Here is a 23,539-nt window from a genome sequence, read left to right on the forward strand (position 1 = left end):
GAAGAGCAGATTGTAATAGGTGCTGAGTTACAGTCAGGAGCATAGGACATCACAGGGGATTAGATATTAGGAAGCCCCTCAATTCCTGGTGACAACTTAGGAAACCCCATACAGGTATGAAGCCTTAGGAACCTGCTTAGCCTCAAGCTCAGTCAGAGGTTCACACTTGAGGACCACACAAGGGTCAGGGATGCAGTCAAAGGCCGAGCAAATGAAGATCACCACATAGGGCTTAAACAGCAGGTCTACCACCTGGGACGCATCTCTGTGTTGAGTGCCATGCCCGGCACTATAAAAGAGCAAGAGCAAGCAGATAGTGGTACCTCTGAGTCCTCGCTGAAGTCCTCAGTGACTGTGGAGGAGGAGGCCTGCCGAGGAAGCTTGGTCTCATATGCCATGACACTCCACCTGCACAGGTCCAAAGTCAGCTCAGTTGTAGACTGCCCACCAGCACTCAGAAATCTACAGACCCCCCAGAACCAACCCCTCATCGCTCCAATGTTCTGGTCTAGTACCTTGACCATAGTACTATTCTGACTTCTTTTTCTGGTTTTTTGAGACATGGGCTAGTGTGACCCAGGTTAGCCTTAAATTCACTATATATCTAAGAATGACCCGACCCTCTGCCTCCACTTCCTAAATACTAGGACTGTGGGCGTATCATACCACTTGCAGTCTGGCCTCATTTTTAAGCTCTATCTTGACTCTGCATCTGTAATTTAGCTCTTGACCTGTCTGAGAAAGATGTCTCATCTCCACAGCCCATAGGTTACCACAGCTCACCTTGGCATTAGACATGGTTTTAAGAGCTTACCAGTGTTCAGTATGCCCAGAGGAGATAACTATCTCACAACAGTTGACACATAGACACCCCGCTCACTAAGAGGGGCCCAAATGGGAGTCACATCAAAGCCATTCTGACCACCAGCTAATCCTGAATCCTAAGGCACCAAGGAACATTTTCATCAGAAAAAAAAAATGTATGTGTGTGTGTAGTTTTGGGGAATGTGGGAGGCTGCCATCTAGCTCCAAAATAGGAATATCCCATTCAAGGAAGCCAAGGTAGTTATACTCTAGAACAGTGGTTCTCAACATATGGGTTGTGACCCCTTAGGGGTCCAAAAACCCTTTCACAGGGTTCACCTAAGACCATCAGAAAATACATATTTACATTACAGTTCATAACAGTAGCAAAATTACAATTATAAAGTAGCAACAATAATAATTTTATGATGGGGGTCACTACAACATGAAGAACTGCATTAAAGAGGCACAGCATTAAGAAGGTTAAGAACTACTGCTCTAGGGAATAACTACTCATACTCATTCTGAGTATGGTACAATGTGGGACAATGGTGTTGCTCAAGTAATGAAGATGGTTTTGCAGATCATTACTAGACCCTGAACCAAGACAGTCAAACTACAATCACCTTCTCTGCAACCCTGAAGGATGCAGGAGTGGCCTCAGAAGATGACCTGGAAGGTCTGAGGCATGTTTTGTCTTTGTTTTCTTTTATCCTTTTTTATCTGATCAAAAGCCATCAGAAAAATAAATATATGCTCAAGTCCAACTTGTATAAGTCACGCCAGAAGACCCATGGTTCTCACTGGTCTCAGTCTAAGATGCCTTGTCAAGCTGCTATTCACAGTCCTAGCTGCCCCACTCACCTGTCCAGCATCTTAGTGCTGGCCCTCTCCAGCTTCGCCAGGATCTGAGGGAGCTGGGTGTCATCATCACAGGCAGAGCCCCAGCCGAGAACACGGGCCAGGTCATTCCCTGTCCCCAGGGGCAGCACACCTAGCTGACACTGGTAGAAAACAGTGAGGGAAACTTGCCCTTAGACACCAGGTCTAAGAACCAATCCCATCCAAGACCCACCCTGTTAATGTCAACAATGGCCACAGGAAGAGAAAGAGGTTGGATCTGAAGTATGTGGCCTGTACCTTCTCAGCAGAGCCCACCAGAGAGGACAGATGGACTCTGGGGTCACCAGCAGATACAAGGAGCACCAGCCCTTCCTCACTTATTACATGTCTTAATAATCAACCTTTAAGGACCCCTGGTTCCTACAACCCCTTCCTTCCCAAACATACTGCAGTACCCACAGTATGTAGCTTCCCAAACATCACTCACCCACTATGCATCTCACTCACTGAGGCCAAATTCACTTTTCAAAAGCTGTCATTAGCATCACTCCACACAACTAAAATCATCCCCATTGACTTCTAGGGTCCTATCAAAAAGCATGCTAGAACAGTCTGAACATACCGGGCCTGGTCTGCTCTCATTACCTATGAGTTAGATGCTTCCCCAAACTGGCCCCAACCCTGTTCTATCTTCCTAGACTTAGCAGAGGGCAGAAATGAGGGAATAAGGCAGAGCAGAGAAAAAAAATGGAGCAAATAAGAGTTTTGGTAAAGTTTGCTGCTAGTCGAGAGGGACCCAGGACTGCAATTACCCAAGGGAAGGTCATTCTCAGCAGCCCAAGGATGGTCCAGACTAGGGAGGATATAGCAGAGCTGGGGTCAGCAACTTTAAGCCTAGCTTAAATCAGGGAGAGGAAAACCAAAGAATCAGGAATAGCTGTGAACTTCTGCTTGGGCCCTGGACACATGGTGACACATGGACAAGGTAAAAACTCAGTGACAGATAGGGTTAGAAACCTGCAGCACTGCAACACCCAAAGACCCCTGAGAGTCCCCAAAGTTGGCGTGGCACCACACTCCAGCAAGTCACAAAGCTTTCCCCTAAGGAAGAGTGTGAAGGATGGGGATGGGACCCATGAGGTCCAACCACACAGCATGTAATAAGCCCAGGAGAAGGAACACCACCACATACAGAGATGGGGAAACTAGAGTTGACAGAGCTCTGAGGAACAACAAGGAAACCACAGGAAACAAGTGTTTACAGAGTGTGACTAAGTAGAAGAACCACATTTACAGCCTTCCTAGCAAGCAATAGTAAATTCTGTTAATCCTACCACTGGGAGGTGCTACTTTTCTAGAGTTACTGGTGGCTGTCAGTAGGCCCTAGGACCGTCCCTAGTTCAAACACACAAAGTACCTACCACTTGTTAAGCAGGATTCAACAGAGAACATAAAATCACTGAAAACTCATTCAAGTCAGGGATTCATTAGACAGTATAAGGCAACACAAATTAATGTTTTTATGATCTTGGCACAGGGGTGATTACCTCAATAACAACAAAAAATATGAAGGAAAAGTGACAAACCAAAAAACTAGGAAAAATGATCTTTAATGACAGGTAAGGTACCCATATAACAATGATCATGAAACATCAATTTTTAAATGTGATTTCCTCAGTAGAAAATAAGACAAAAAAAACATAAACAGAGATTCATTTAAAACATCAGTCAAGTAAGGCTGTTTGACTTTATCATTACTTAAAAATAAGACTCTGTTCACATAGCTGGGCAAAGTAAGTTCGTGTCACCTGGAAAAGGTGAACTGGAGCAGTCCTGACCAGTGCAGTCTGGCACTACACATATTTAAATAAGGGCTCCTCAGAACAGAAGATCCTGGAGCATATGCAGGATTTTGCCAGGGTTGTCTCAGCCTTCCAGCCATGCACTAGGGTAGAAGCATTAACACAGGGAGCACATCCTCTGGAGAACTGCCACTCCGAGCTGCCCACGGAGCAAAGTATGGAAGTGCACACATACTGTTCTTTCAGCAGTACAGTCACGGACTAGCAAGGGAATACCAGATGAACTGCACATTTAATACAAACAATCTGAGTGGTGGTTATGACAGTGTGCACTGCACACTGGAGTGAAAATTCAATAAACACAGTAAGCAATCAGAATAATCTATTTTCTCTACCTTTAGAAGTTAAATATTCTTTCTTCCTCTCCTCTCAAGCCCAAGGCATCCAGAAATTAGGTACATCACCTCCCAGTAAAGAGCTAGAGCTTAAGTGACTATAGCCACCACAGAAAGCCTGATGGTTCCCGTGTTGTTTTTACAGCTCCCTTGACCAAAATCAATCAATCAGTCTCCTCCCTCCCTCTCTGTCTCTGTCTGTCTCTGTCTCTCTCCTCTCCCCCCCCCCCCCACACCCTCCACAGCCTCCGAACCTTCATTGCTAACTCTTAGACACAAACATATTGAAACACAGCCCAATACCCAGACTTCTTGGCCCCTTTCTGACCTCAGCTCTTGCCTAGAGCTGGGGTTTCCCTCAACCCAGGTACCTGTTTGTGAAGGTTGAGACTGTCGATTTCAGAGAGAACCCAGCCAACACTGCCATCCCCGCCACAAACCAGAATCCGGAAGGTGTCAAACTTCTGAAATAACCGTAAGCTGTAGAGAATGGGAAGTCAGGGAAATGAGTGTACTCTAAAAGACAAATGATGGTTTTCTGTCCTGAGCTGGGGGAAGCACCCTGTTCCGTATGGCTGAACCTACACCCAGGCCGAGCCCACATGTATACAGAGTTTATGAGACAACATTAGGTGTCTGTCTAGCCCTTCTGCTCAGGGCCCATCTTTGTCTATGTGGCTGATGATGGTTCCAGATCCCAGCAGCTCTTCCAGCCAGGACCATGGAGGAGACAATACACACATTCCACAGAGTATCAAGACAATCTCATTTGATGTGAGCACCTACGAAGACTTGTGGGCACAGTCTTCTACATCCCAGACAAATACTGGACCCAAGAATCCCTACCTTCAATAGTCCTTATTCATGTACTAACCACCAGCCTTCCTTGTGGCCTGGCCCTGAGCCTTAATACCACTCACACAGGTTACAGATGCCCACAAAATTCTAGCCCCTCTACAGCATTTAACCCCCAGACCAGACAGACAGCTCTCCTAGTCATGTAATTCAAGCCTTTTCTCTTTAACTTCAGCCTCCCTTTTGGGCTCCTGTTGGTCATACTGCCTCTCCCACTCATAATGACCCCACAGCCTTTGCTTACTCCTCACACTCTTCCTGCAGACTTCATCCCTGCTTTCAATTCAAGAACCCCACAGGTACTAATGACTAATTCCACATTGTATACCCCTGAAGCTCCATGCCCACACCTTCACCAGGATGTACATCCCTGGTGTCCTATAGTGCCTCCAGCAGGGTATGTCCCTCCTTGGACATGGTCCTAGCCCAATATTTGGATATGCCCCCTAGCTTCCTCCCCTAGCTCAACTAGGCTCAGCCTCTATTGCTCCTCTGAGTTCTCAGGAAGCTTCCAACAAAATCCTCCTCAAGCAAAAGGATTGTTATATGTTTTCTCTAATGACTTGCTATTTAAGAGGCTGTTGTCCTTCCTTTTCAGGAAAGACTCAAATATCTCAGCAAACAATTGCAGCCCTCTCTGACAAGCAAGCATCTGATGTCCTCAGCTCCCCCAAGGTCTAACCAGGCCCACCATGCATATAGGAGATGATGGCTCTCCTTAGGGGCTAGTGTACTGGAGATACTAAGACACTGGCTTAGCATAGGCACCCTTACTAGAGATCCCAAAAAATCAGTGCCTCCCTCCATTCAAGTGGCCGAAGGTCGTACCATGTGACCCTAACTATCCACATTTGTTGCCTTCCCATCTGTGGGCTTGCAGAGCTGTCTCTAGCAGAGCTGGACACAGAGGAAGTACTCAGAACACAAGCTAAGATAGACAACAAGGCATTGCCTCAGATCTGAACTTAAGTGCTAAGCAGAAGGCTGCATTTGACCTCCAACTGGTGAGAGACGTATTTACATGTATCCTTTAAATATTTACCTGTGAGGACCTTGCTCTCTGGGGAAGCAGTGGTCAATCAAAGCCAAAACTCAGGAAGCTTACAAACTGTGTGATGTCAGGTGCTTTCCATAAACAACTCCCATGCCAGCTCCACTGGACCTCTTTATGTCGCCTCACTGTGCACAGTTGTAAATCATGGAGCTCTTGCACATCACAACCCAGTTCTACTGTGTAGCTTTCCTGCCACAGCACCATGAAGCCTAAAACTCAGTTCTACCATGCAGTTTCCCTGCCAGAGTACAGTGGAGCCTTCGTGCAATATCCCTGCAGTACATTTATAGCCACATGAACCTGTTTGGTGTAGTGCCTCTGGCATATATCATACCTTGAATCTCCCTACTGCTGAACTGAGACTAGTTCCTCATCAACCTCAGAAAGAATGAACCCGTGCTGTTCAAAAAACAGGTATCTGTTGGATTCCAGGAATCCTGCCATTAAGCGAGCAGTCTGAGGGAGGAGGTCATTTGTGACTGACTTCCAGAAAGCGGTGCAGCAAGCGGTCAAGAATAGCAAAAAGAAATGGAAGGACCAGTACCAAGGAGTGATGGGAAGCATGAGCCCCAAGCATGTCAGCTAAAGACACACAGAAAAGAAGTCAGGCTCATGCTATAGCAGCATCTGGCTCCAAAATAATTCCCTCTTGAGTTCCTCCCAGAGTTCACATTAAAGTAGGGGCTACAAACACCTTCCACTTCAGTCTCCCCAAGTGCTAGCAGGTCCTCTGAGTTCTATCTTACAAAGACAAATATTTCCTACAAACTTGTGGAAAATACAAAACCAAAAGGAAAAGACATGGTCTTACTGACTGGGAAATGAGAAGCCTCAGACCCTGATGCTCCTCAAGTCTCACTGCACCTGTATGAAGACACTACTGTGTTCTCAAGATGGAAAAGCCCCCTTAGTTTTGCTGAAGAAAAACTTCCTATGAACTAAGCAGGCAGTAAATAGAGCAAGGCAAATCTGTAAGCACCAACATGGAAATACTCCAAGCACAGGAGCTGATGTGTGTGAACATGTTGCACGTAGCAGCTAGAGTAGGTGTGTATACATGTTTACAGACATGTGGTGCTTTTACAGTGGAAGCTGAAGGGTGCAAACATCTACCAACTATTAGCAATATGTCCTTCATAAGTGGAATTTGGTGATAGGCAGTTGAACTTCTTTGCTATTTAAAATATTTTTTATAAAAATTTACTTTTATTTTATGTATATTGATATTTTGCTTCCATGTACATTCATGCATCAAATGTGTGTAGTGTCTACAGAGGCAAGAAGAGGGTGTCAGATCTCCTGGAACTGAACTTATAAACAGTTGTGAGCTGCCACACGGGAGCTGGGAATCAAACTTGGGTCCCCTGCAAGAACAGCTAGCTCTAATACACACTAGCTAAAAATTTCTTCTCTTTCATCCTTTTAAAATAAGCATGTCTTAACTACAAAACATTGGAAGTTCCAAGAACAGCACATCTCACACAATCCCTACCCAAGGTGTGGTCCTCCATTCATGAGGTCAAAAACCTGGGCAGGGTTCAGCAACTGCTTGAATCTTCTGAGGAACTTCACACCTTGGTTGTCTCCACTTTTGGAGTTGACGAAGACCAGCAGGGGGCTTGTGCAAGATGGGGGACAGGTGGCCTTCCAGAACCCTGAAAGTAAGGGTGGAACAGAAAAGAGCCCTTACAAGCTGTTGAGGTGCTATGGACTGAATAAGCAGCAACAATCAGCACAAGAGGCACAGAATTCACAGAGTGAGCCAATGAGTCCGTGAGGAACAGCCCAGCTGTGAGGAGAGTGAGCCCAGCTCATCTTATCTCCCATCTTCAAGGACTCTAGATTTGACCTCACTACACTCTCCCCTCCTCTTGCTGCTAGCCTGACAGAACTCTTTCCTCTAAAACATGTACCCCAGAGATCCCCTTCACCAATCCTTGCTACCATGCTTCTTCATTATCCCGATGGATATGGAGAGAGGTTCTGGGCCAACATGCTAAGATCTGCCACAGATGGTGACAGGCACAGCCCTCGAGCTCATGGCAGACCAGAACACTTTACATTTGATCTCTACTCAACAGCCAAAGGTCTCTATCAACTCTTCCAGAAAAGTGCTGGCTCAAGCTATGAGTCCTATGGCAATTCCTAGGATGACAACTGTGGCCCCTGCCCATTCCACAGCTGAGCCTAGCCTCTTGATGACCATGTCTCAAAATTGCCAAGACACCCATCTCCAGAGCTGGTGGGGAGAAAGCACGGAGAAAGGGCATGTATGTGTACACAAGCATGGAGCACCTACCATCAGAGTCAATACTGTTGAGTGCTGTGGGAGGGATGACAGACACCTTACACAGGCCAAGTGGACACTTCGTCACCAAGGACTCTTTGCATGATGTATGAACCTAAAATAAAAATCCACATATTACCAAGGGTCCAGTCTCCTTGGACACACCAGAGACTCCCTGGCCCAGCAGCTGGAAAGCCTTCTCAAGAAGAGGCGAACAGCATTAGAGCAGGCTAATCTATGCTCTAAGCATCCTATTTCCTGGCCTGCACATTGAAGTTGAGAATCAGATACATCCAATGGGAGTCAAACATGAAATCAAACTGCACCCTCAGCTCCTATCATAGTTAACTTACCTTTCAGGGTTCCTGAACAACCTGCCTTCCTGTGACTAGGCTCCTTCCTGGTCAGTCCCAGGCTCAAAACCAGGTACAAGCCATAGAAACCACAGCTGTCTAACCATGGACCCAGCATTAAACACCTTGATTGGGGGGGGGGGGGAAGCACAGTCATTCTGTGGCTCCTCCTCCATACACAAGGATGTTGATTACTATAATTATTGTCCTAGAACAAACTTCTCTCAGAAGAGCTTCAAAAGTATTCCTACTCTCTCTCACAGATAAGACCCATGAACCTGTGCCAAAAGACCCCTTCCCAACCTGCTGAGATGCTGTCCAGGGAAGATATAATAGTTTTCATGTAAAAGGCAGGATCAAATCAAAGGAAAGGCACTATAAAACTGTCAAGAATGAGGATGACCAGGCACATCATCCTGGTCATGGGATAGTCAAGGCTCTGAGCTTTTGGGAAGCCTCTGGGGTAAACTTACAAGGAGTTAAGAGGAAGAAAAACAAATCCCGGGGCCCAGTTGTGTCCGCACACCCACAGGCAGGGCAGATGCTGCACACTCACCATGGCCTTGCACCAAAGACAACGCCAGTCCTGAAGGCGCAACACACTGCCACAAGTCTTGTCACACACAATGCACTTGGCACTCACAGGCAGGTTTCCTTCCAGCCACTGGTGGGGCATGGCAATCTGTAGACCAAACAGGGACATACTAAAGACATCCCAGAGTTCCAACACAGGATCAGTTGGACATCCTGAGGCAAAAGGGCTCTTTTTGAGACACTCCAGGCACAAGCTCCTCCCTGATGGCCAGTGTGGGCAGGGATAAGCAGGGCCTATGAGATGCCTTCCACATCACAGCACTTACTAGGAAGGAGACACCCAGACTGATGGGGATTAGGGCAGAGTTGGGTGTACAGTAATCACAAAGGTCCCAGATATAACTGGCAGGGACACCTGATCCCAGTTTGATATCTCAAATGAGAAGTGTAGGGGGAAGGCAAAATAGTGGGTGCTGTGCAAGTCACAGGCAGAATGCCCCCTGGACATACCCCATCCTCATCCTCAATGATATCCTTCCCGATTGAGGCCAATGTGGTCCACTTGCAGTTACTGGTTGCACGTACAGCACACCGTTTGTGAGCCTTAAATTTGCACACTGTGGGAAAAGGAACACACAACCCTACAAGTTTCACTCTCAGCAGGAGACTCCCTGTAGAACAGATGGCTGCTTAGTAAAGTTGGGGTGGAATGAAAAGATTTTGATGGACATCCTTGGTACTGCTGTCCATAACAGTGGGGACAGCAGGGTGAGCAGCTAAGGCTTTGCAGGACAATGCGGGCCACTGTCACAGCACCTAACCTCTACCCAGCAGATAAGCAGACTCAGAAAACACTTTGGAACTGAAATAATTCCAAATAACAAAATACTCCTCTTTTGAATTTTCTTCATCCATTTAAAATAAATGTAAAACAAGCCATATTCACAAGCTATACAAAATGAGCAGAAGATAGGCCTGGTCATAAGTCAGAGCTTACAGTCCCTATGTGACCCTGGTTTGCCTAGAACCATCCTCTGACCCTGTACTCTCTGAGGCATTTTCTCTCCTATATTCAGGACACAGCCCAGACAGGGCCCACACTCCTGTCTCTTCACTACTACTACCCTTCCATTCCTCTGCAGAAGCTCTGTGATACATGACACCCAGGGCTGAGTCCTTCAGGTGAAGATCAAGAAGAATGCAGTGGTGGGGACCACTTCTCCCTTGACCACCCTCAGTCATAGCAATACTCATTTATTATGACTGTGCTTGGATTTCAAACAGTTTATCGAGTAAAACCTCAGGTCACCTTTCACCACAAAGTGACAAATGCAGTTTTCTTACCTTCACAGGACAGCCCATGGGATGTGACTCCAGACAAAACTTCACGACACACATTGCAATAGGTTGGCCGTGCATGGGAACAGGCATACCAGTTGTGCATCCCTGAGAAATGATCCATACTATATTGGGTAGGCTAGAAGAATGATATATAAAGAGGGCAAAGGTAAGATTTCCCTTTGGAATTCTTTAATGTAACACTTAAGGAGACTCTCATAAAGTACCCTAGAGAGGAAGTCAGATTCAAGAAGAACAGGAGGACCACAGTCTTGACAGGTTCACAAGACACATGCTGGGGTCCACGCACAAGTCATTGGGGCAGAGGGCATGCTAGAGTGAGAGCACAAGAGGCAACAACAGGCACCCAAAGAAAATATACTTCTCCTTTCACCTCAAAATGCTCCCTGTTCTGGACAGTCTTGAGTGCTGCAATCCAATCTTCCATTTCTTTCCTGTTGTCAGCACACAAGATGAGCTTCCTACAGGGAGTGATGACCTGGAAGAAGAATGCACCCCATGAACCTGTGAACATGGCCAAATCTGGCAGCTACAAAAGCTGTATCTATGAATGTGTGTGGTCACAGGGAAAATGCTTCATCCAGGTATTCACAATAAACAGATCATAAAAGTATTTATCATGTGTTACTGTAAATCAAGATCAATCAATCTCAGCTGGGCAATGGTGGTGCACATCTTTAATCACACAGTACTTGGGAAGCAGAGGCAGGCAGATCTTGAGTTTGAGACCAGCCTGGTCTACAGAGTAAGTTTCAGGATAGTCAGGGCTACAAAGAGAAACCCTATCCTGAAAAAAAAGATCAATTTGCCAGGCAGTGGTGGCACACGCCTTTAACCCTAGCACTCGGGAGGCAGAGGCAGCCGGATCTTTGTGAGTTCGAGGCTAGCCTGGTCTACAAGAGCTAGTTCCAGGACAGGCTCCAAAGCTACAGAGAAACCCTGTCTCAAAAAAAAAAAAAAAAAAAAAAAAGATCAATTTCACTCCCAACTCAAAAGGCCAATGGCATTTCATTAGCTCTCCACCAGCTGCAAACCTAAGTGAACACTCAGAACTCACTGCTCAGACTATATAAGAAGTAAGTCCTAGAAAACTGAAAAAGAGAAACAAACACAGGAACATAGAGCTGTTGTTCCAGAGAGCTTTAACTTAATGAGAAGTACTTAAAAGACATAGGAAGTCTGATCCAGTTGCACTAAACTAACATGAGCAACTAACCATGCTTCTAACTAAACCATGCTAACTAAACCAACAACCAGCTTCTTCAAGTTAGCTGGAACGATACACAACTGGTAGTAGCCAACAGATGGAAAGGAAGGCAGGGAGAGTTTATAAACTAGTGAGAAGCTCCCTTCCGAAAAGAACAGAAATAATAAAATGCAGGGATGCTGCATCAGTACCACCACAGAAAGGAAGAAGCAGCTTCTTTTCCCTATCAGTTTGGTGAAGTTCAATAAGATGACATCTAGACTTGTCAGAAGTGTGATAAAAAGGAGCCTCAAGTACTGATGGGAGGCAAACAGGTACAAACATTTTAGGGAAAAAAAGTGATAACATTTATCAAAATTTCTATAACCTCTTTATTTTTTGTATAACAAATGATACAGGAACAACAAGCTCAGCAGGTACAGGCTCTCACTATTAAGCCCCAAGACTTGCACAACAGAATGAGGGACCCAACTAATGCAAGGTCCTCTGACCGTCACACATGTACAATATGTGTACATAACAATAAACAAATACATGGAACATAAAAATGCAAATGTTTAAGTAATTCCCAAATCAAATTTATAAAACAAAAATGTTTGGGTAGAACTCTAGTTTTTGTGTCTTTTCCTTCTATTTTTGATTCCCTTAAGTAGAAAAGAAAGAAGAAAAGCTTCATTCCATTTATAAACTACATGCAAACAAAAAAGTATTTATATTCTTTCTCTAAACAGTAGCATACTACAGACATCACTTCCCACCTTTGCTTTCTCTCATAATTGTGTAACCTAGCCTCCATGCCTGACAGCACATAGCGTTAGAGGAGCACAGCAGTCCATAATGCAGACCCACCAGCTGTTCAGCTAGCATTGTTTACCACTGGGAACTCTGCACTGTTTAAAACCCTTTGCTATTTCATGGAGTGACATAGAGAATAATCTTTTACTATTTTTACAGTGAATCTCTGGGCCAAATTCCTGGAAGTGGAATTTCCCACTTACTCTAATGCATATGTAACTTTGTTAAATGTTGCCAAATTTCCTTCTGCAAGTGCTGGGCCATTTTTTCATTCCCACCAACAGGTTTAGAAAAATGCCTATTATGGAGGTGGGTGGTCCTTGGACTTCCCACAGGGCAGGGAACCCTGACTGCTCTTTGGGCTGACGAGGGAGGGGGGCTTGATCGGGGGAGGGGGAGGGAAATGGGAGGCGGCGGCGGGGAAGAGGCAGAAATCTTAATTAAATAAATAAATAAAAAGAAAGAAAAATGCCTATTTTCAGGGAAGCTTTACAATCAAAGGATTTTAACTTTTGGGTTTCTACCCATCTTATCTATTTAAACTTATAAGAAGACTCAATTCAGGAACATGACATTCAAGTGGCTATGATTTTGTCTGGGATTCTGGCAATGAAGGTTCATCCCAGAGATAATGAACACTAAAAGCTTTGTTTACTCTCAGGTTCCCGGGGTTCTTAGAATGAAGAATCTGAGGGCACACTGGGCAGAGACATGGTGAAAAGCCAAGAGCATGCTAAAATGAAGACAGAGACAGCAGGGGAGGAGCATGGCCTTACTGAGACTAGAGACCCTGAAGGGCTTCCCTTCCACTACCCACAGCCTCTCACTTGCTGATGTCTGCTCCATAGCTGAGTGTCCAAGGACATGAAGATGAAACTGCCACCCAGAGAAAACTCACATTAGAGAAAAACAGATCTATAACTGCCTCATATGCTCACCAGACCACAAGGACCACAGTATGAGGCCCAGAAGTGGGATTAGCAAGTGCTTCAGACATGGTCAAAGATGATGGCAGGAACTGAAACCCTACTCATTATCCTTCGTCTTCTGCAAAGTCTGCAAACTCTTTCTTAATGAGTCACTCTAGGACGGCCTCCACAGGTGAACATTTTCATCAGTATAATAAAACACAGTCAAAGAAAGAATATGTACTTGACACTGTATAGCTCAGCGATAACAGGGATCAGGACACTCACAGAGGTGAACCTATGAGGAGTATACGTCACCTTCTGTATCAATGCAATGTCTACCACTTCCACAACTGTGAGAGGAACAGCTGCATTATTCCAGAATCAGCATGCACTAGAAAATGGAACTTTGCTCCCTCCCCTACTCTAGCACTGCATATACTGAAAGTGGATAGTACCCACTGCAAAAATGTTATGCTTAAAGCCAATATGTTAATGAATCAATCAATAATGTCATTTCCGTAGACTCAACAGCAGAGCCAAGGCAAAACTAGCAGACAGATGTCAAGGAACCTGAGTAAGAAACCTGAGTTTGGACTTTACTTTATTTACTCGGGGGGGGGGGGGGGGGAGACGACTTTCTCTGTTTAACAGTCCTGGCTGTCCTGCAACTCGCTTTGTAGACCAGGCTGGGCTCAAACTCACTGAAATCCACCTGCCTCTGCCTGTTCTGGGATTAAAGGAGTGTGCCACCACCATCTGGTCTCTGGACTTTACTTTAAAGCTATGTCTGTTCTACAGTAAAGAAACCCAAAACAGACACTAATGCGAACCCCACTTAGCTTCATAGTTGAATGTGAGAAGTCCCTGTTTCTCTTTTGGAAAGGGGGTGGCCAGACACTTAAGAGGGCAGTGAAGGAACCTAATCTGCCTAGGACCAATACCACATTTTGACCCCTGTGCCCAAAGTTTTATAACTTGTAGCAGGTGCTTTTCCAAGCCATGTCCCTATTTCCCCATATGAAAACAGGTACTGACAGCACCACATCATCTTAGCCCTGAAGGATATGTGTCAGCAACACCTTGCAAAGCACTGTCCTGGCACCCTGCACCTGAACCACCCCACAGTCACAATCCTCCACCTTCAGTACTGCCGGTGTGATATGACCAAGAGACTGTCGGTGAGAACACCGCATTCCTTGAAACAGCCCAGTCAATGAAATGAGATCATCACATCAAAATCCTGCCAAATAAAATTAGGCCCCTGCTCCTCTACAATAAGAGCTTACCACCTTCCATATTTCTGAACTGCCCACAGACAACTGAGTCTGCCAAGTGTTGTACCTGGCTCATCCCACAGTCCTCATCTCCCTGGAGAAACCTTGCAGGCCAGTCATACCACCTGCCAACAGGTACCACAGAGACAAGAAGTACCTTTTTTCCATGTGTGTATTTTTAGCCTCAGCAAAAAGAATACAGAAGTTGGAATTCTTTTTTTTTTATCCAAGACAGGGTTTCTCTGTAGCTTTGGGACTTTTGGAACTAGCTCTTGTAGACCAGGCTGGCCTCAAACTCAGAGATCCATCTGCTTCTGCATCCTGAGTGCCGGGATTAAGAACATGCACCACCACCACCCAGCTAGAAGTTGGAATTCTTAAAAACATAACAATAACCATGTAGTCAAGAATGGTATGGCACACCTTTAAGTCCAGTACCCTAAGGCAGAGGCAGGAGGACAGCCTGGTCTACACACCAAGTTTCAAGCCAACCAGAGCTACAACACAGTGAGACCCTGTCTCAACAAGAACAATAAAAAAAAGAGTAAAAGGAAGGAAGGAAGGAAGGAAGGAAGGAAGGAAGGAAGGAAGGAAGGAAGGAAGGAAGGAAGGAGTGAAAAAGAAAAAAGGAACCCTTACATATCCCCATGTTTGAGGACTGGCAAGACAGTTGAGCAGGTAAAGCATGACAACCTGAGCTTGATCCCAGGAGCTCACATCCTAGGGGGAAAAGAACTGACTCTCACCACACATGTGCTATGGCACACACAAGATAAGTATAAATTATTAAAGAAAGAAAACCACATGCACAAGAAACAGCAGGAGTCAGAGATATCCAGCGATGAGCACAAAAGGCGGTTGGGATTTTAATGATTCAGGGTTAGAAATAGATCTTAACTCTGTTTCTAAATATTTTTACAGAAATATTTGCTTGGTATTCTTCCCAAGGAAAATGCAAATTGAAATTATAGAGTTAAAAGTTTATTTTATTTGCATTTGTTTATTATTATTATTATTATGTTGGAGGGGTTCATTTCACAACACACATGTAGAGGTCAGAGTAAAACCTGCAGAAGTCAGTTCCTTACCCTGAGCCATATCAACAACCCTGAGATGCTTTTTAACCTACCAGATTCATAGAGCTCATACTATAATAGCAGGCTACACTGATTCTCAATGGCAGAGTATAAGTTAACACAACCTTTATGGAGAGCATATGGTAAAATCTACCAAGCTTTAAAATATAGACTTTTAACTCAGCAGAAACATTTCTCTAAATTTACCCTGCCCTTCACCTGCATAAGAAATCACACACTGCATAGTTATTCAGGGCAGCACTTATAAAAATGGAAGATGAGAAATCACTCATGCTGACAGATACAAAGATGGCAGGAGACTGCCTACAGTAATTATTGTGTTCATATAGTGGACACCCACACTGCCACTGAGAAGACGGACCCTCTGCAGCACAGCTCCCCAAGACATACAAACAATAAAAGCAAGCACAGCAACTGTGTGGTGTAGAGGGGAAACGCAGTGTCAGTTAAGGGAAGCTGAGAGGCTGGGAAATACTTCATATCTGTTTCTTACCATTTCTACACCATTTACTAGCAACCCAAAGGACCCAGTTAAGAAACATCCTGAAGTTTACAATACACACTATGGCTCCCAAAAAGCAACTATGGAAGGGAATTTGACTGAGGCACGGTGGCACAAGTCTTTAGTTCCAGCATTCTCAAATGCCTGCAAAGGCAAGGAGTTCTAGGTCAGCCTCGACTAAATAATGAAAGCTGTCTCAAAAAAAGATAAGAAAAAAGAAAAAAAAGGAAGGAAGGAAGGAAGGAAGGAAGGAAGGAAGGAGAAAGAAAGCTGTTTGACTAAAAGAACTTTTGTTTCTATCTCTTCAGACAAGTGCATGATTTCCCACGAGAATAACTTCCAGCAGCTGCAGCCGTGCCAACAGGAACACAAGCAGAATCTTCTTCCTAGGACACAAAGGGGGCAATCTGGTAGCACTCCTCTCAACAGGTCCCACCCAGGCACTGCTCCACACGGACTCAAGACCTGCCATGGTGCTGGGAAGAATTGGCAAAAGATTTGACTGAACCACAGGCAGTGATCTCTGGGAAAGCGTGGTGAGAAGGTATGAGCTACAAAGGCCGAGGATGTGGCTCAGAGGTAGATGCTTGTCAAGCAGGCACAAGGCCCGGTGGGCAAAACAAAGGAAATACACTAGAGACATAGATGAAGTTTCTAAAGATAAACTAACAGTAGGCTCTGGTTCACACCCACTGTGGTTGACAGACAGTGGAGGTGTCAGATGACAACACTGGCTAACAGAGATGGACACTTGCAACCTCAGGTGACCCACAGGGTATTTTACTTACAGTATCTACCCAGTGAGCCTTCTTCACACCCTTAAGAAATACTCACTCTTGGCCGGGTGCACACCTTTAATCCCAGCACTTGAGAGGCAGAGGCAGGCAGATATCTGTGAGTTTGAGGCCAGCCTGGTCTACAAGAGGTAGGCTCCAAAAGCCACAGAGAAATCCTGTCTCGAAAATGCGAAAGAAAGAAAGAGAGAGAGAGAGAGAGAGAGAGGAAGAAAGAAAGAGAGAAAGAAAGAAGGAAAGAAAGAAAGAAAGAAAGAAAGAAAGAAAGAAAGAAAGAAAAAGAAATACTCACTCTCACGAGAGGAGAACCAATGCAGCCAGATGGGGCTGCTCCAAGTCCTACAGCAAATGAGGAAGCTGAGGGGCAAGCACCATGCAGGCCAGATTCATGGTGGTCCTCTACCCACAGCTGCTTCTTGTTTAGCAGAAGGGAAGACTGTAAAGTGCCTAGTTCCAAAGCAGAAGGCAGTGAGAAGAAGAATGAATCTCAAGCTCTTTTGGATTCACACAGAACAGTGGGATAGCTCATCTCATTCCTTTCTTGCAGGGTGAATGGCCTAAGGATCAATGCACACCTCATTAAGTCATCAACTGGTTGACCCTCCCACTATGACATTTTTCAAGAGTTCAAAACAGAAGGTAGAGAAGTAAGACCTGGAGGGTAATGCACCATAAGGCTGAACCACCCATCAAAACCATTGCAGGAAACAGCCTTCCCACCATTAAGGTGAGGCCCTGCACCCAGAATGTCCAAAGGTCAAGACACGTGGAACAGGGCAAAGCACTGAGCATGCCAGGCAAGTATGCAGCCTGGATGCTGAGCCACTTGCTCTTCAGATTTCATGAAGGCAAATTTGGCTAGCTCTGATACAGTTTTCCTTACTCCCCTAGCAAAATAAATAAATAAATAAAATAACAACAACAACAACAAAAAAAAACCCGAAAACCCTGGGCAATGAAAACATCAGCAACTGACAGCAAAGACTGGTGGACCTTGGGAATACAGAATGAACACAGTGGGCTTTCACTGGATCCCAACATCTGGATGTCCTGGAATGAGAGCTGAAAACAGGACCTAACATCATCACTCGTGAAGGAGCAAGCCCTACCACCTCCAAAGTCTTTCTCCAGCCAAGGCCAAGAAAAGAGGTAGCCTGATAAAACAAACCCACTGCAGTGGAGTGGCCAAGAGGCTCCCTACTCCAGCCATATCCAGGGCACTCCAGCGCAGGCCAGCTCTCCAGCTACCAGACTGTATCCAGAGAAGGACAAGGAGGATGTAAAGCTACCTTCCTTGCACCCAGAAATAATAACTAACCACTCTATGGCAAAGGAAGTGCCAGTAGCATATTAGTACAGACAGCCATTAAACCCATCAATCAAGGAAGGTATATACAGAGGTAAGATGAAAGAGCATTGTACACCATGAAGAAAGCTAAAAGAAAAACCTACAAGGGGGGTGGGGGGAATAGATGGCTTAGTCAGTAAAATTACTTAAGCATTTAGGATCTGAGTCCTAGCCAGAATCTTCATAAAAATCTGGGCATAGTGGCACACTTGAATCCCAGAGCAGCTGGGAAGACAGAAAGTCTTAACTTCAGGCCCAAGTGAGAGACCACCCTGTATCAAAAAAAACAAAAAAAAAACAAAAAAAAACAAAAAAAACAAGGAATAAGAGCAATACCTCCAAAAGCTGTACATGAGGTGGAGAAACTAGAACACAATGTCAGTTAGAATATAACATAGCATGACCACTCTGAAAATAGTGGAATCTTTAAAAATTAAACTTGCAGGCTGGTGATATGGCTCAATAGGTAAAGGCTCTTACACCAATCCTGACAACCCCAAGTTCAATCTAGGGACCTACATGGTGGAGATAACTGAGTCCTCCAAGTTTTCTTCTAACCTCCATAACTACATTGTGACACATGCCAGCACCCCCTCCCCCAAAAAAATAAATAAGTGTAACAAAATCACTTTTTAAAAAACTAAACATGCAATATCCATAAGACCTTGCAATCACTCTTCAGCATTCATTATAGAAGAACAGACAACCCATTCTATATCCATGAGGATCATAGCAATCTTGCTCATGATCACCAAGCACAACTCCAAAGCTCTCCTTCCATAAACTATAAGCACTGTGGCACACCTATATTATGTAATATACCCAGCAATAAAAAGGAACAGTGACTGATACACACAACTTAAGTCGAGCTCCAGGAATCTATGCTGGGTAGAAAAAGCCAATCCCAAGGGTTATGTGCTGTATTATCTATTTGTACAACATTCCCCAAATAATGAGGGTATAAGAATGACAAACAGATTAGTAGCTACAGGGGTTGTAGAAGGAAGTCTTGAGCAGAAACAACGAAAGCAGGGAAGAAGCTGAGAGAAAAGGCAATTCTTTGGATTTAGATGATTTCAACGCTGGCATACCTGCAGGACACATTCTACAGCTTTACAAAAGCTCTGAGGCAAGCTAGTAAAGGGTACAAAGGCACTCATATGAAAATGTTATTTACATGATCAACAGCAATTAAGTATGACACGAGAACACTGAGAAGTGACCTTACAATAAGCCACACTTCTAGAGAGGTCTGACTCAGTGTAAGTTAAAAGTGCACCCATATCTTGTTAAGACTCCCAGCTTGCCAAGGAAACAATCCCAGACACACCTTCAGCACATACCCTCAAGGAAAGGTGGCCCCAGTATTCTCTGCACCAGGGCTAGGCACCAAGGTAGGCACTCAGTAAGCATCTGAGCATGAACCATGCACTCTGGCTCAGATGCTCACCCTACTGTGGGTTGTAGCAAATGGTCAAGCATTTGGCCTGTACCAGCCTAGAGTATTACCAAGAAAGGTCTGGGAATAAGTGGAGCTGAGGAATCCATGAACGAAGGTGGTTAGCAGAGTCCTCCCTAGAGAGTATTCTGTCCAGCACCCACTTGAATGGGAATGCTGGGAGCAACATGAAACTGCAGACCAGTGGCCAGGTGTCTCAGAAGTCCCATGTATACGACCAAAGGAGCTTTGAGGTCTTCTTGCCAACTGCCCTCAGAGGCCAGTGACTGCCTCCAGCCACCCAGCAATCCAAGTCAGAAACCACCTCTAGATCCCACCTCCTCTCTCACATTAATCCCTCATTTGGGATTCTAACTCTTTTCCTCCTCAGAAATAAATCTAGACAGTATTTTTTATTTAAACAAACAGGTAAAACTTCTGTTTGTAGACAAACACTAGAATACAAAAGCAAATTTCACAGACCAAAATGTAGCTGGTAATGATATGATAAGAAAAGGAGACGGGGTGGGGGTGGTAGAGAATCACAGGGAGAGGTACCCAGGTACTCAAGAGCAAAGACAAAATGGGTGATGAGATCAATCAGGAGAACTAAACAAGGCAAGACAGAGAGGGTGGGCCATGCAGGCCCCAAAGAATAAGAAATTCTACTTCAGGCTAAATGGAAAGTGCAACAGCTCCTTCACAGAAGCTGGCATTTAACTCATGTCTCCAGCCTTACTCTGGTTTGACAGACTTTTGGGAGGCAGCTTAGCAATCTTGCACCAGGGCAGAGAGAAGAGAATTGAACCCTAATGTGCTCTAAAGGCCACAGGAGTTGCTGACAAGTCAACAGGCCCCCTTGGCAATGGGTAAGGCCAGGTGCCATGCCAAGTGGGAAGGAGGCTGAGTTGAGAGGTAGGGATGATATGCTTCAGATATAGGGATTCAAAGTGTCTATATTAAAGTTGTGGTCAATGTCTTGTCACATCCATAAAATTGTCATCTTGCCATCATTGTGGTATATTATAAATGTAACTACTCACCTCTGATGGTGCTGAAGTACAGTCATGTACATGCCATTTCCATCAATGGCAGAGACTGGGTACAAGTTGAGCTGCTGAAGAGCTCTTGCTACCTGTTGTTTTTACTTGTTCTGTGATATTTTGATTGCATTCTGACAATAAAGTTTGCTTTGAATCAGAGAATGGAGCTAGCCACTAGCTGACCAAAATTAACCATAGAGGGCTTGGAGGACTGAGGACAGATAGACAGGAATTAGTAAGGTGGGGCTTAGAGTATATCTCAGTCTTTTTTATGGATGGAGGAAGGGAAGAAATAGGAGGTCCCTGGTCTCTTCCCCACAGCTGCTTTGATCATTCGAGTTCTTATCCCAACATCTGATTCCCAAATTGTTATTGATAAAGAATAATTAGATAAACGCATCATTTACTGTTCCTTTCCTGGCTAGATAAACAAATAATTACCACCATGTGACAAGTTCCTACAGTATTAACTATAGCAACATGTTCTACAGGTTGGTAGCCCAGGAACAACAGGCCATGCCATCTACACCTGTGTAAGTACACACCATGGGATCTGTGCATGTTTGAAGCAGATCCTATTATTAGGTAGCACATTCATCACAGTTTGGGAGAGCAATTTGACAAGTGTTTGGTCTAGCTGAGGATGTGCAGACCTGGGAATTCTATCCCTAGAAACACATACCAGAGACTTCTGCCTATATGCCAGGAATACAAAGATAACCATGTCCTTGGCACCATAACTCATAGTAAAAATCTAGAAAAACCTACTGTCAGTGGATTGGAGCATTCTATATGTCCTGGAGCATTGTGGAAGCTATGAAAACCACCTATGTGGTCTTTACCTTGGGCTGCAGTTGTAAACAGAACACTCTATAAGAATTAGCATTTATAGATCAGTCCCACTGTCTCCATGGGTGGGTGCACCCCTTGTGGTCCTGACTTCTTTGCTCATGTTCTCCCTCCTTCTGCTCCTCATTGGGACTTTGGGAGCTCAGTCCGGTGCTCCAGTGTGGGTCTCTGTCTCTATCTCCATCCATCGCCAGATGAAGGTTCTATGGTGATATGCAAGATATTCATCAGTATGGCTATAGGATCGGGTCATTTCAGGTTCCCTATCCTCAGCTGCCCCAGGAACTAACTGGGGACATCGATCTATTGAGAGCTCACCATGGCCAGCTGGACTGTGACTGAAAAAGCATGGGATAAAACCGGACTCTCTGAATATGGGGGACAATGAGGGCTGATGAGAAGCCAAGGACAATGGCACTGGGTCTTAATCCTACTTCATGTTCTGGCTTTGTGGGAGCCTAGCCAGTTTGGATGTTCACCTTCCTAGACCAGGATGGAGGGGGGAGGACTTTGGACTTTCCACAGGGCAGGGAACCCTGACTGCTCTTCAGACTGGAGAGGGAGGGGGAGAGGAGTGGGGGAAGGGGGAGAGGAGGGGGAGGAGGCGGAAATTTTTTTTTCTTCAATAAAAAAAACAAGAGTATACCCAGAAGACAATCCTTAAGAAACCAATAGAAGAAGAAGAAGAAGAAGAAGAAGAAGAAGAAGAAGAAGAAGAAGAAGAAGAAGAAGAAGAAGAAGAAGAAGAAGAAGAAGAAGAAGAAGAAGAAGAAGAAGAATTAGCATTTAACTACAGGAATTAGGAAGAGGCTGTACCTGAACTACTTAATGAAAAGTCCACATTAATAAATCTAAGAAACACAGGGCTACACAAATATGATATCACTAATTCAATTTTTAAAGCACCTAGGCAGCACTACCTAGTGCTCCATCTACATATGAATATACAGACAACAGAGCAGCAAACAAAGCATGATAAACACCAAACTCAGACCAGTGGCAGAATAGAAGTGAGAATGGGAAGGGGAAAACTATGCATCTAAGAGCTTTCTTCAGCAAATAACCATGTGTCTTTGACTGGGAAGCATAGTGACTTTTTGAAGGCCCTGAATGTTTCAGCATAAAAATAGAGAGGCAGAACAGAGATAACAATACAGTCATGATTTATAGTCAAGGCTCAGAAATACAAGAGGCTAGTTCGTAGGTTCGAGACTCAGCAGTTATGAGCATTGACTGCTCTTCCAGAGGACCCAGGTTCAATTTCCAGCACCCACATGGCAGCTCACAACTCTCTGCAACTCTAAGTTCCAGGGAATCTGACATAGTCACAAAGACAAATGTACACATAAGATAAAAAATAAATTAAGTAAAAATTTTCAAAACAGAGACTAGTTAGCAATCACACCAGTGGACTGCTTTGGCTGAAAAGGGATGGTCTCAGGCTGGGCGTGTGCCTTTAATCCCAGCACTCTGTGAGTTCAAGGCCAGCCTGGTCTAAACAGCTAGTTCCAGGACAGGCTCCAAAGCTACAGAGAAACCCTGTCTCAAAAAAAAAAGAAAAAGAAAAAGAAAAAAGAAAAAAAGAAGGAAGGGAGGGAGGGAGGGAAAAGAAAAGAAAAAGTACCACAGAAAATGAAAAGGGAGGGTCTCCTGAGGGCACAGCAGACCTCTGTTGAACCTCTTTCCTGGACCAGGAGCTCTATTCAGGGGTCTCCTGAGGCCACAGCAGACAACTATTTTCAGATGCCATCCTACTATGTAGCTGCCTGAATCCTCGGAGTGGCTAAGGTCTCAGAAGCACAGCTAACGCTTTAGACCACAAAGGGGCCAACAAAACACCTTACCCCAACCACACAATCAGTGAATTCGAAGGGTGGCCACCACCACAAATTTGAGACTCTTCCCTAACTGTCGACACATGTCCCATGTGGCTGAGGGTGAAAATAGATGCCTTAGGGTGAACACCTAGCTCTAAGTAGATCAAAACAAGGCAGG

The 23,539-nt window shown here is 44.8% G+C and overlaps 1 protein-coding gene across 2 annotated transcripts in view; it reads right to left on the minus strand.

Moving 5' to 3' along the window:
• Dgkd (diacylglycerol kinase delta) overlaps positions 1–23,539 on the minus strand; it is a 99,121-nt gene that overhangs the window by 18,851 nt on the left and 56,731 nt on the right. For both annotated transcript variants that reach the window (XM_075951289.1, XM_075951288.1), the window contains exons 4-12: positions 10,660–10,764; positions 10,272–10,404; positions 9,438–9,544; positions 8,950–9,075; positions 8,053–8,155; positions 7,246–7,408; positions 4,216–4,324; positions 1,669–1,808; positions 324–408 (exon numbers count right to left, since the gene is read on the minus strand). In XM_075951289.1, coding sequence (XP_075807404.1) covers positions 324–408; positions 1,669–1,808; positions 4,216–4,324; positions 7,246–7,408; positions 8,053–8,155; positions 8,950–9,075; positions 9,438–9,544; positions 10,272–10,404; positions 10,660–10,764 — 1,071 coding nt within the window. The remainder of the gene's footprint in view (positions 1–323; positions 409–1,668; positions 1,809–4,215; positions 4,325–7,245; positions 7,409–8,052; positions 8,156–8,949; positions 9,076–9,437; positions 9,545–10,271; positions 10,405–10,659; positions 10,765–23,539) is intronic.

Source organism: Microtus pennsylvanicus, chromosome 17 (assembly GCF_037038515.1).
Source record: "Microtus pennsylvanicus isolate mMicPen1 chromosome 17, mMicPen1.hap1, whole genome shotgun sequence".
Lineage (NCBI taxonomy): Eukaryota > Metazoa > Chordata > Mammalia > Rodentia > Cricetidae > Microtus > Microtus pennsylvanicus.